Source organism: Oryctolagus cuniculus, chromosome X (genome assembly GCF_964237555.1).
Source record: "Oryctolagus cuniculus chromosome X, mOryCun1.1, whole genome shotgun sequence".
NCBI classification, from domain to species: Eukaryota; Metazoa; Chordata; class Mammalia; order Lagomorpha; family Leporidae; genus Oryctolagus; species Oryctolagus cuniculus.
The window spans coordinates 68,675,601-68,689,692 of record NC_091453.1 but is presented as its reverse complement, the minus strand read 5'-3'; the positions used below and the strand labels follow the sequence as shown (position 1 = coordinate 68,689,692).

The 14,092-nt window shown below is 37.6% G+C and overlaps 1 protein-coding gene across 1 annotated transcript in view; it reads left to right on the top strand.

Annotated features, from left to right (window-relative positions):
* The window catches only part of LOC100346147 (sodium/hydrogen exchanger 2-like), an 88,430-nt gene that overhangs the window by 56,483 nt on the left and 17,855 nt on the right, over positions 1-14,092 (top strand). The window contains exon 10 of the mRNA XM_070066351.1: positions 2,579-2,710. Within this exon, the coding sequence (XP_069922452.1) occupies positions 2,579-2,710 (132 nt within the window). The remainder of the gene's footprint in view (positions 1-2,578; positions 2,711-14,092) is intronic.

Here is a 14,092-nt window from a genome sequence, read left to right as displayed (position 1 = left end):
CTGATTTTTTTACAAATGCTAAATCTCCTTTGCATTCCTAGGATGAACCCCATTTAGTCAAGAGGAATTATTGCTTTAATACATTATTAGTTTCAATTGGATAAAAACTTTAAAAATAATTTTGCATCTATGTTCATGAGGATATTTATAAGCTATTATTTTATTACAATATCTTTGGCTTTGGTATCAGGGTAATTTTGATATTATGTCATGAATAGGGAGTATTCTTTCTTTATTTTTCTGGAACAGTTTATGTAGAATTTGCTTTATTTCATAAGTGTTTGGTAGACATCAATAATGAGACACCTGGTCCCAAAGTTTTATTTTTAGAAAATTTTAAACTCCTCATTCTATCGAGTGTTTTTCAGGTTGTCTGTTTGCTCTTGAGTGAACTTTGAGAGCTTGTGCTTTTAGGGAAATTTTCCAGCTTTATATAAAGCTTTTTGTCATATAATTGTTCATAATATCTCCTTGTTATGATTTTAATATCTGAAGAATTTATAGTGATGTCAAGTCTTTCATTCCTAATGATGTTAATTGTATATTTTGTTATTCATTCCTGATAAATCTTGCTAGAGGTTTATTCATTTCACTAACTTCACTGAGCAAATTTTTGTTTTCATTGATTTTTTGTACCTTTTTTTGTTTTCTATTTCATTGATTTCCACTTTGATCTCCAGTTTCATTTCTTTCACCTTTGACTTCAGTTGATCATTTTGTCTGCTTTCTTATGGCAGAAACTATGGTAGTTGATTTTACATCTTTGCTATTTTCTATTTTAGGTGGTTAGTGCCAGAAATTTCTCCCTAAGAATAGAATTGATGGCATACCACAAATTTTGATGTTATATTTTAATTTTTCATTCAGTTCAAAGTAATTTCAAATTTCCTTATAATATATCCTTGAATTATAGATTATTTAAAATCTGTTTTTGGGTTTCTAAATATTTGGTATTATTTCAGCTATCATTATGTTGTTAATTTTCATTTTAATTCAATTGTCATCAGAGAACATGCTTTATGTGACTTGAATGATTTTAATTTATTGAGAAATAGTTTGTACTTTAGAATCTTACATATGTTGATAAATGTTCCATGTACCCCATTAAACAAAGTGTATTGTGCTGTTTTTGCATGGAGTAATCAACATATGTCAATTAGGTCACCTGGCTGATAGTGATATTCAAGTCTGCTCTATTCTAACTGATTTTCTGTTTGCTTATTCTATCAGATTTTGAAAGCAAGAATTGTAATCTCTGTATTTTAGATTGTCTATTATTCCTTATAGTGCATTCACTTTCTGATTCATATATTTTGAAGCTTTGTTTTTATATAGATAAATCTTTTAAACACAGTCTGATGTTTTTTAGTGAGTCATACATTTTTCATCCTAAAATAACCCATTTAATCCCTGTTTTCTGCCTCCTGTACCACAATATCGGAACTCTCTCAAGACAGTAAGCTGGGGAAATTTCAGAGCTTACCTCATTTGTTTCTCATTTTTCGTAGTTTTCTCTCATTGATCTACAGTGTTTTACAAACCATCGTTTCCTATGATTTGTCCATATTTTAGTTGTTTCAGAAGAGCTTATATTTAACTTCTGGTAACTTTATCTTTGATGAAACTCATATTGTTTTCAGTTTTTCCCATTTAGGACTCTTTTTATTATTTAAGACATTGACTTGGGTCTACAGTTGAAAGCATGAGATAATTCAGATAAGTCTAGTTTTCATCCCCGTTTCCTTCAGCTGTCCTCTTCCATCTAAAGGTAGTGAATTTTTTAATTAGTTTATGGCTAATGCTTCCATTATTCCTTTTTGAAAAGATAATCAAAACAATAATTAATTTTAACAGTAATTTAATTAAGCTATCAAAATCTATATCTATATATAGTTTCAAACTACATCAAGCTTCTAAAGATGTTTATAAAATAAATATAGCTTTGTTTAAAATATAGTTTTTAAAATTACAATCTTATTAACTCTTTTTTTTTTTTGAGAGGCAGAGTGGATAGTGAGAGAGAGAGACAGAGAGAAAGGTCTTCCTTTTTGCCATTGGTTCACCCTCCAATGGCCGTCATGGCTGACGCGCTGCGGCTGGCGCACCGCGCTGATCCGAAGGCAGGAGCCAGGTGCTTCTCCTGGTCTCCCATGGGGTGCAGGGCCCAAGCACTTGGGCCATCCTCCACTGCCTTCCCGGGCCATAGCAGAGAGCTGGCCTGGAAGAGGGGCAACCGGGACAGAATCCGGTGCCCCGACCGGGACTAGAACCCGGTGTGCCGGCGCCGCTAGGTGGAGGATTAGCCTATTGAGCTGCGGCGTCAGCCACAATCTTATTGACTCTTGGAGTTGGAGGAATTCTGAATGTTTTTGACCTGAGAAATGTGTCTAATCCAATAGTCACATATAAAGCTCAAAATAAATTTACTTTTTGAACCTTTTAAGAACTCTAATACCTTTCATATATTAGCATATTATATAAATTTTACTTATGTATAGGTAGAATTCATTCATTTAAATTTATTTTCAAATTATTCACAGTTTCATTCTGAAATCTATGTGTTCTATATTTTGACCAGGCTCCAGCATATAACAGGTACACCCTTCCGGGAGAAATGGGAACAGCAGAACAAGCAAAGGAAATTCTCATTCGGCGACATAAGAGCCTACGACTGAGTTTTTCTCAAAGTGACTCTGATCAATCTCAAAAGGTGGTATGTTTTTGGTCAATGTTGTGTTCTCGTTCCTCCAGTTGTTCTGTTGTAAACCTCCTTCATTTATCAACTTTGCTCCATAGAACTCTGTTGAGTCAAACAGGATTACTTGGACTTTTGAAAAGTTCAAGCAGGCTGTCACAGGACAAGAGGAAGGCCTGGTGAAATTTTGTAGCTTTGGAACATCACAATTTCAGCATTAGAAATATATATTCCCATAGAACAAAGCACTGGGCTCTGGGTACCAAGCAAACTATGTATTAAAATAGAGCTGTGGGGCCCGCGCTGTGGCGTGTGAGTCAAGTTGTTGCCTGCAGAGCCAGCATCCCATGCGGGTGCTGGTTCACATCCTGGCTGCTCTACTTCTGATCTAGCTCTCTGCTAATGCGCCTGGGAAAGCAGTAGAAGATGGCCCAAGTGCTTGGGCCCCTGCACCCATGTGGGAGACCCAGAAGAAGCTCCTGGCTTCGGATTGGCCAATTGGGGAGTGAAACAGCAAAGGGATGACATTCTCTCTCTCGCTCTCTCTCTCTTGCTCTCTCTCTTTCTCTGTTTGCCTCTGCCTCTCCATAAGTCTGCCTTTCAAATAAATAATTTTTAAAAAAGAGCTGTATTTGTCATACACTCATCTAAAACCATCTGTTGCTACCATAGTGATTAAAGATTAGATGAGGGAAGAAGAAAGAGCAAATGTCTGAAGGTCCCTTAGGCAATGTTAGTGGCCAAACCTGGAGATGAAGTTCAAAGTTTGGGTTTTATTTTCTTTTTATTTATTTATTTATTTATTTATTTATTAGAGAGAGAGAGAAAGAGAGAGAGAGAATTTTCCATCCACTGCTTCACTCCCCAAATGTCTACATTGGCTGGGGGCTGGGCCAGGATGAAGTCAAGAACCAGAAACTCCACCCGGGTCTCCCATGTGAGTGGCAGGGGCTCGAGCACTTGGGCCATCTTCCACTGCTTTTCTAGGCCATTAACAGGGGGCTGGGTCAGAAGTAGAGCATCTGGGATGCATTGGCACTCTGGTATGGGATACTAGAGTCATAGGAAGCAAGTTCACCTGGTGTGCCGCAACGCTGGCCTGAGGTTTGGATTTTCTAAGTAAAAATCAAGCTATCGGTTTGCAGCCAGTAGAACATTACAATTACCAGGAAAGTCAGACAATCTTTCACTGGTTTCAACGTATATTTTTAAATTACATAAAGTAGGGGCTATGATTGTCTTGTTTACCATTCTATTTCCATCTCCTAGCAATAGTGCCTAGCAAATAGTAACAAATAATAATGATGCTGTTATAGTAATGTGTAACATTTATTGAATTTTTGCTACCTGTTCTGTCACCATTCTAAGCATTTTATCTTATCTCATGTAATTTTCACAATTTACTTTGATGTAGCTATTTTGCATGTTTTCTAGATGAAAAATAATTGAGCATGAGGACAGCAAGGTAACTAAGATTCAAATACTTCTGGTGCAAGTGCTCATGAAATATATTATGACAATATTAGTGCGTGAACGAATGAAGTGATTTTGGCAGTTTACACTCCATACCAGAATGGGAATGAGTCATGAAGGCTACCGGACATGCTGAAGCAGGACCTGGTTTTTAAAACTATATGATATTCCAAAGTATACCACGATATGGAATCAAATGGGAAGGTCCCCTTTCTTCTTCCTCTACATTAGTATAAGATACATTGTGCATCTCCAGTTTGTTCATGTTTCAGTCAACAAATCAAGTTGCTTTCCCCTTTTCTAACCCCCCAAGCTGCAACATTTTATACATAATATCTGTTTAGTGGCTCCAAATGGGTAAATTTGACCCATTCCAACTTTATATTCTTTCCACCGTTGTCTCACAACCCGAAATCATTCTTTCCATTCATCACTCTGTCCACTGACACACAAAAGGAGAAGTAACCAACAAATATCACTATATTCTTTGATTTTCAACAAGTGTTTCAAAGTACAGATTTGTGAAGTTCCTTCCTTCTTTTAAGTGGTTAATTGAGAGTATTAAATGCATTTATTTGCAGATTTCTAAAAATAGTACATAGTGGTGACTATCGCTGCTCTCTGTACTATTAGAAGTAGAAATAGTTCTTTGAAAAAAAGATTTATGTAAGGGGCCGGTGCTGTGGCACAGCGGGTTAAGGCCCCAGACTGTAGCACCCGCGTCCCATATAGGCGCTGGTTCGAGTCTCAGCTGCTCCTCTTCCTATCCATCTCTCTGCTATGGCCTGGGAAAGCAGTAGAAGATGGCCCAAGTCCTTGGGCTCGTGCACCCGCGAGGGAGGTCCAGAAGCTCCTGTCTCCTGGCTTTGGATTGGTCCAGCTCCGGCTGTTGCAGCCATCTTGGGAGTGAGCCAGTGGATGGAAGACCTCTCTCTCTGTCTTTACCTCTCTCTGTAACTCTTCTTTCAAATAAATAAAATAAATCCTTAAAAAAAGATTATTTAACTTGAAATTCATAGTTACAAAGAGAGAGAGATATGCAGACACACACACACACACACACACACACGGGGGTGGGGGAGAGAGATCTCCCGTCTACTTGGTCACTCCCCAGATAGCTGCAATGTTCAGGATTGAACTATGCCAAAGCCAGATGCCAGGAGCTTCTTCCGGATCTCCCACGTGGGTGGCAGGGACCCAAACACTTGGTCCATTTTCCACGGCTTGTCCCAGGCCATTAGCAGGATGCTGGATCTGAGGTGGAGCAGGCAGGACACAAACTGGCACCCATATAGGTTGCTGAGATTGCAGGTGTCAACTTTACTCGCTATGCCCTAATGCTGGTCCCAGAAGTAATTCTAAGAGGAAGATAGTTTATAATGCTAAATGCCCACATTAAGATATAAGAGATATTTGAAATAAATACACTAACTTTTCATTTCAAAGAACCAGAAGAAAAGAGCAAAATAAGCATTTTTATATTACTCCACATATTTTTGTGGAACATCTTCACCATGGTACTTTGAGAAGAATATAGATGAGGGAGGTTAGTGGGACAAACTAATGTTACATCATTATATTTTATCTTATGCCACAACTACTACTGATCATCCACCTTGACTATGACCTCAATAGGTCTTGATGACTTACTCAGTTATTTGACCCAGCAACTCATTCCTACAGAAACTGAGTCCTTGATAATCATTCCCTTCTCACAGTGGGATTGTTGCAGGTGAAATGTGTGTCAAATAGGCAAGAAAGTTCCAAAAGATAGTCACATGGATTACCTAATTTCCACACTTCTTTTTCTCTGCCACCATTGTGTTATCAGAGGCTGCTTTCCTCTTGCTGATTAGAGTCAATAGCCCTTGCCACAGTGTTGACTCCTTCTTTGCTACTCTGTTGACACTAGTCCAAAGTACTCAGGTAATAGCCATAAGCTATAGTTTAGTAGTATCATTTCTTTTTTTCTGAGGCAAAAGTACATCCATTAGGAACCAGGACACCTAATCCTACAGAATTAAGAGTTGTGGAGACAGGAAGAGAAAGTTCTCTAGTGGGTTAATTGGAAGGATAGTAAGTAGAGTCACTCTGTTTCCAACCCTTGGTCCTCAGAGCCATGTTGCATCCCTGTTGGGGACATCGGACGTCTGTGATTTTGTGTATGTACTACATGTCAAATGATAGAACCCTATCCTTGTAGAGTATTGGATGAAAGCTGTCACTTCAGTGGCTCATTCTTACATTCTGTGGAACTGTCTGATTCTAGATCATATAGTAAGTGATGTGACTGAGCTTTTCATTACAGAGCTAAATTTTGTTGTAAATAGGTAAAATATTGAGAGATGAAGTCCATGCTGGTGAGCCCCTTCAGTGACTTTTCCATGAGGATGCTTTATGCTTTTTATGAATACAGGATGCAAAAATCTTTCCACTTAGTACCTATTTCCATACATATATGCACACACTTCAATCCTAGACCTCCATGTCTTCCATCTATCTGGCAGTCTTTTTCCTTTCAGGCTTCTAATTTGCTAGGTAAATCATGGTTTTAAAATACATACTTTTTCTGAATTTCATTTAAGACATTTTTCCTTTCACATACAGTGTCATTTATTGCTATTTGTAAGAATTCTGTATTAACAGGTGGCAAATTCTCTTAGTTGTTCTATGTATGAAAATATCTTCATGAAAACAATATAGACCATAAAGACTTTTGGAAGATCAAATATATGTACACCATCCACGTGAATGTTTAGGCCATACTTCTTTTGGGCATCTTATTTTCCTTTTTTATTTTAAATATTTATTGACTTATTTGAAAGAGAGAGTTAGAGAGAGAGAGAGAGAGAGAGAGAGAGAGAAGCAAAGAAAGAGAGAGAGATTTTTCATCTGCTGGTCCACTCCTCAAATGTCCACAGTGGCTGGGGCTGTGTCAGGCTGAAGCCGGGATGCAGGAGCTTCTTCCAGGTCTCCCATATGGGTGGCAGGGGCTCAAGGACTTGGGCCATCTTTCGCTGCTTTCCCAGGCTCATCAGCAGGAGCTGGATCAGAAGTGAAGCAGCCAGGACTTGAACCAGTGCCCATGTGGGTTTCAGGCTTTGCAGGTCGTGGTCTGTGCTTCAGTGCCAGCCCAAGCTTTAATCATTTTTCATGAGTTTGGGTGTATCATCCCAGATATTGTAGTTTTTATTTTTTTTTGTTAGAGATTTATTTATTTATGTGAAAGGGAAAGTCACAGAGAGAGTCTTCCATCCGCTGGGCCATTCCCCAGATGGCCACAATGGCTGGAGTTGGGCCTATCAAAACCAGGAACCTAGAGCTTCCTCTGGGTCTTCCATGTGGGTGCAGGGGCCAAAGGACCTGGGCCACCCTCTACTGCCCTTCCAGGCCACAGCAGAGAGCTGGACCGGAACTGGTGCCCATGTAGGATGCCAGCACCGTAGGCGGCATCCTTACCCGCTACACCACAGCACCAGCCCCCAGATACTGGTTTTAATCAGCAATCTTGGCTCTATTCTTTAAATGTACATAGAGTACTTTCAATTCCCAGACTTTATAGGAGACTAAATCCTAGATCCACTGCATGACTTGAGCCCAGAGAGCAGCAAACCATTGCTTTAGTTTTACTCATTGGTGCATTTTTCCTTTTATTTACAATTCACAGAGAATGTTCTTTTTTTTTCCAGAATGTGTCTTTATCTTCATTATTTATATTTCAACATTATTATGTGTTTACTCCAGAGTAGTGCCTCAAGGGATGAAGTTAAAATATAATCTTTATTGGAAGTCTAAGCCCCGTGCTCAGCCTTCCAGTTTCCAATTATAGAGTTCTTTATTTTCTCTAGGAATGCTCTACAACACTACTTCCCTTTTTCTTAACTCTACCTGTTACTCCTTTCTGGTATCATCCCTGTTTACCTTTGACTCCCGATATTTGTCTCAATCGCTTATCTCTGATCCCATTTTTCAAGCTTTGTCCTTCTTCCTCAACAGCAATTCTGACGTTAACTTCATTTCTCATGTAACCATAGCTTAGCATCCTAACAGAAGCCCTGAGGGACCAAGCAGTGTCATTTCCTACCTGACCTGCAGGAGAAGTAAAAGGGATCAGACATTTCTTTTGTGTTGTTACTGCCCCTTGTGCAAGCTTCTCTTTTCATAGCAATTAAAGTATAATGAAATATATTTCTATGTGCTTTTATTTCCTACTAGATATGAATTTCTTGAGGACAAGGATAGTATGTTAAAACATTTATGACACAGCAAAGTTTCTAATGTAATTTCAATTTTTACAATAATTTTATTTTATATATTTTATAGATGAAATACATAATACAAAATATGCAGAATCTATTCTGATTTTCACCACAAGATGGAACCATCAGAATTTGGATCACACAGAAGGACAAAAATATAATAATAATAACTTGAAGTCAAGGCTATATGAATGGATACATTTTGCATTCTACTCAGATATAGTGAATAAGAATTTATCATGAATTGTTTGGAATGGAAGAAAAGTCTTAGCCTTTCCATGTTCTAGGCCTTTTGTCTTAAAAACTGAAGGTAAATGTTACTCAGGGAATATTTTTTAGGAGACATTGATATGATTTTATATAAAATGGATAAAATAAATACTCACTATACTTCAAAAAGTGGAATACACTTGTCAGTCTCATGAGACAGATCTTTACAGGTAATATTATTTTATTTTATTTTTCTGATTATTCTAACTTTTAAAAGAGAAAAAAAACTCAAGATTTGCTCACATAGTTGGACCTTATATGTTATTTGCTCACATAAATGGACCAATTATGTTTTAGGTTAAGAAAGTCCAGGAAAGCTGAAAAGCTGGCTTTTCCAAATATTTGGGAAGCGAAGAGCCTTTTTATTACTTAAGGATGACATTAAAAAATTGATTCAAGATAATATAGATAGTTCCTCATTTTCCTCTTTCACCATTGGACAAAACTGATTATCTATCAATTGCAAGGTTGTAGTTTAAGAAAACACAAAGAAATAATAATAATATTCCATGCTGGAATCTGTTGCTAGTTTGCCTTGCATTTTCCTCATCCTCGGTTAATATTCATTTTCCAGTTTTTACCTGGGTTCCTGAAAGCTTGTGGGAAAGTCACAAAGCTTCTATTTTTGTTTGATTAAAATACATTATCATTTGGCTGGCGCTGTCTCACTTGGCTAATCCTCCGCCTGCAGCCCTGGTACCCCAGGTTCTAGTCCCGGTTGGGGCACCAGATTCTGTCCCGGTTGCTCCTCTTTCAGTCTAGCTCTCTGCTGTGGCCCGGGAAGGCAGTGGAGGATGGCCCAAGTGCTTGGGCTCTGCACCCACATGAAAGACCAGGAGGAGGCACATGGCTCCTGGCTTCGGATCGGCACAGCACGCCAGCCATGGCAGCCATTTGAGAGGTGAACCACCAGAAAAAAAGGAAGAACTTTCTCTCTGTCTCTCTCTCGCTGTCTAACTCTGCCTGTCAAAAAAAAATACATTATCATTCTATATATGATAGGATTTCCCTGCTATTAAATAAGATTTTTGTCTATAATACATCCCAAAACTTGGTGTCATGAGGGCTATAGGTTGTAGATTTTTTAGATTTTGAAGTTTTTACTTGACACTCTGAATGCTCAAATTCTCTTAACAAAGAAAAGGTATGACAACACTGGATTTCTAATTCCTTAATGCCAAAAGTTGGCAGGAATGGAAAAATCAACAACATAAAATTATTAAGTATGATCTCAAAATACTTTTAAATGCAGTTTTGTATTCAATTGTCTGTCTTCTTTTGTTCATTTTATGGGTGGTGTGGCATCCAAAGCTGGAGGTTACCTCATCCATACAAGTACACTTCTTTTTGCTCCTGTGTAACCTAAGGACAGCTCTCACCTACACAGGGTCTAGAATAGACAGAAAAAAGCAACCCATATTGAGACCAAGTCAGGTTAACCCTGTTATCTTTTACTACTTCTCTGTGGAACAATGATAGACTATTTAAGATCAATCAATTTCACCCATGCTTTCTTATTTCTGCGGCCATTAGTTATCTGCTAAAAGATACGTTCCAGTACTCATAGCTCCCTATCACAGTGCACATCTTTGCACCATTTCTTCTCACCACTGCAATTAACCATCATCCCTATCATCCTGTTTAATTGTAAGTAGATCCCTATATATTCTTAGTCATTACCACAAAATCATTTCTCCTCTTCTTGATTTTACCGTTGTTCTTTCATAAGATTAGTCATAGAATTCTCTACTGAGGATATGTTTTATTTCACCGCTCATAGGACATAAGACTGTGATGTGGACATGACATTTTCCTCATGTTTTTCATTTCTGAATGGTCATTCTTTTTTGAGTAGAAACTTATATCTTTTTATGCTTATACCATTGGGTGATACCATTCTCTGTCCCATTTCATAGTGGCTTATTGGGGATGTAGAGGATGGGATAAAGGGAAATGTCAAAGATAAAGTCTTTTAAATACCTTAGAGATTACCATTATTTATCTAGCGACTAACTTGACACCTTATTTTCTCTAACCTTCATTTATTCAGTTAATTGTAATGTACTGTTTATTTTGTGACTAAAACTGTATTTTGAATCTCATGATTTTCTCCTTCTTCACTGAAAATTCCTGTATAAGGTACTATCATGCATTATTTCTAATACAGCAAAGACTCTCACATTTTTTCTACTTCTTTCTCCAATCTTAATTTATCCTTTTTAAATAGCTGCTCACATATTTGGTATATGACTCATAATATGCTTAATTTTATTCTAATTTTAATTTTTTTCCACATCATTCATATGTTTTTTATTCTATTCAGAGAGTCAACAGCAATTTAATATAAACTATAATCTAGGCATGGTGATAAGCAGTAAACTTAGTATACCTCTCTCTTTAGTTGAGTTTTATATCTGATGTCTAGACTGATATTTTGTTATAAAATCCTCATTTTACTTTTCATTGTATACACATTTCTTCTTCACATATTTGTTTAAAGTGTTTCCTTTAGGTATGTAAGTCCATATTTATACCCATTTTCTCTGGATTGTAATGATTAGACTGTATCAATACTGAGTCCTTGCATCTTTTCATGAATTTCTCTCAAACTTCAATGGTGACTATTATCACTGACAATAATTTATGCTACAAACCAGAGTTCACATCACTCAGTAACCACTTTTTCAAGAAATAGACAAAAAGGTATAAATCATTCATGTTTGAGTCATTTGTAAGACATTTGGCCAAATCACAGTTTTGGGGCATCTACTGTAAAACTGAAAGCTGAAGTTTATTGATATATCAGAATGAAGATAAAAATGAATAATCTTTATACTCTTAGAATGCTAGAGGTGTGATATGAATTATACTCGTTCCATTTTGAGAGAAGATTTGTCATTGAGAGCAGTAGAAAAAAGAGAGATAATTGGCAATACCTTGTGAACTCCAGAAACTGTTGGACCCTATTGTTTTAGTTGAGGGCCTCTTTGACATCATAGACATATTGTTCAACATCATGTTAAGTCTTGGTCAGTATGGATGTGGTCTAGGAACTCCATCTTAAGATTCCTAAACTCATATTTCTCAGGATTGGTGCAGAAGTGATTAGATGTTGTTTGTTTTGACTTCCCAGTCCTAAAGGTTCCTTGCATTCTAATTTCAGTGAATAAATAGGTAGTTATGAAGGTGAATGATTAAATCAGAGTTTTAAATACTAAAGGATACTTTTCTTGAGCAACTGAAAAGTAGTGGGTGCAGGCAACAAATAACAACTTGCATTCGAGTTCCCTGAAGAGTATGTGTAACTCTGGCATTCATTTATGCTGTTTATAGTCATAAAAGGTGTTATGCATCCTAGAGATCCAATCTCATTAAAACTGATTCATGAAAGTTATGATTAAATATGATTTAGTAAGAGCTCCTTAACAAACTGAGTATTCCACAGATACAGATACAGTTGTAACAGTATGAAAGAAGTCTTATATGCTGCTGAAAACTATTTAAATTTGTGGCAAAGAAAATCAGGCAAGATTGGGTCAAGTGGGACCTTAGAAGTTTGTCCTTGATAATTAATGTTTCTCAGAAGCCCCGGTTAGAAGTGCTCATGATCTCTTCCAATAAATACCCAAGTGGAAAATGGGGAGCACAGTAAGTTTTAGGAAAACTGTCCAAATTTCCTTTTCTACTGTTCTCATGGAGGTCAAGAGCTCGCTTGTGCAAATGATTCCACAAAAGAATGAGAGCTGGATTGAAATGTTACTTGAAGCAAGACAAATCAGTGAGTATGACTGCTTAAGCCCATGGAAATAGGAGAGCCAGTAAATATCGTAAATGTCCCAAAATTATATCTCCTGAGAAGACCTTACCAGCCAATTCCCAATAGTGTATCAAGCTGTTTATTGGTATTCTTTGCTTGAATACCTCCCAAATTTGACATGTCCAAGACATTATGCTTTTTAAGTCCAAGGTATGTACTTTACTTTCTTCTTTAAATTCATTGTTTTTCTGGTGTTCTTTATCACATATATATTCAAATGGTACCAGAAACTTAAGACACATTTAAGTATCCCCCCCACTTCCCTTGCTTACCAATCTCCATTTCTCTTACTAAGTAATCATTGTTTGTAACCGGGGCTACTGTATAGCGTATCCTTATATATTCTCTACATAATAGTGAGTGTGAACTTCTAAAAATGCCCAGCTATTAAAACTCTTCAATGGCTTCACTTTGTGTTTAGGATAAAGGCCAAAAGGCTTTTTTTAAAAAAAAACTTTTAAAATTTTTATTTAAATTTTTTATTTATATGTTGTGAACAAATGTAATGTATTTCATGCAAATAGATTTAAGAGCATAATGGCTCTTCCCACCTTACCCTCCCTCCTGCCCATGCTCCTACCCTCTCTCCTCTTTTTCTTTTAATTTTTGTGATGATGTAATTCCAATTTACTTTACTATCTTAACCCTCCACTAAATAAAGAATTCAACAAGTAGTGAGTAGAAAAGCCACTGTTCCTCAAGAGTATAGCAAAGAGCTGTAAAAAAATAATCAAATCTCAAAATTTCAAGCTTAGCATTGTTTGACCCCTAATAATCTTACTGTATATTCTATGTTCCTTCACTCTCTCATTTACTTGCTGAAGTCTAGCCACATTGACCCATTATATCTTTTTTTTTTGACAGGCAGAGTGGATAGTGAGAGAGAGAGACGGAGAGAAAGGTCTTCCTTTACTGTTGGTTCACCCTCCAATGGCTGCTTGGCTGGCGCGCTGTGGCCGGCGCACCGCGCTGATCGGATGGCAGGAGCCAGGTGCTTCTCCTGGTCTCCCATGGGGTGCACGGCCCAAGCACTTGGGCCATCCTCCACTGCACTCCCTGGCCACAGCAGAGAGCTGGCCTGGAAGAGGGGCAACCGGGACAGAATCTGGCGCCCCGACCGGGACTAGAACCCGGTGTGCCGGCGCCGCAAGGCGGAGGATTAGCCTAGTGAGCCGTGGTGCCGGCCATCTATATCTTATTTCAATCATTTCTTTCCATCCTGATATCAAATGAAATTATCTTCCTCAATGCAGCCTTTTCTTACTTCTTAGACTAAGTTAATTCCCTCTCTTATATGCTAAATTATCTTGTATTTCTCCTTACTGTATATATTAGTGTTATAATTAAATAATTATGTAAATATTTTATATGTGACTCTTAGAATTGTTTTTTAATTTTAATTTTCAAATTTGTATTAGACAGAGTAAGAGAGGAGAGACAAAAAGACAGAGAGATATATCTTGTACCCACTGGCTTACTCCCTAAATGGCTGCAATGGCCAGGGCTGGGCCAGGCTGAAGCCAGGAGCCAGGAACTCCATTTGGGTCTCTGACATGGGTGGCAGGGGCCCAAGTACTT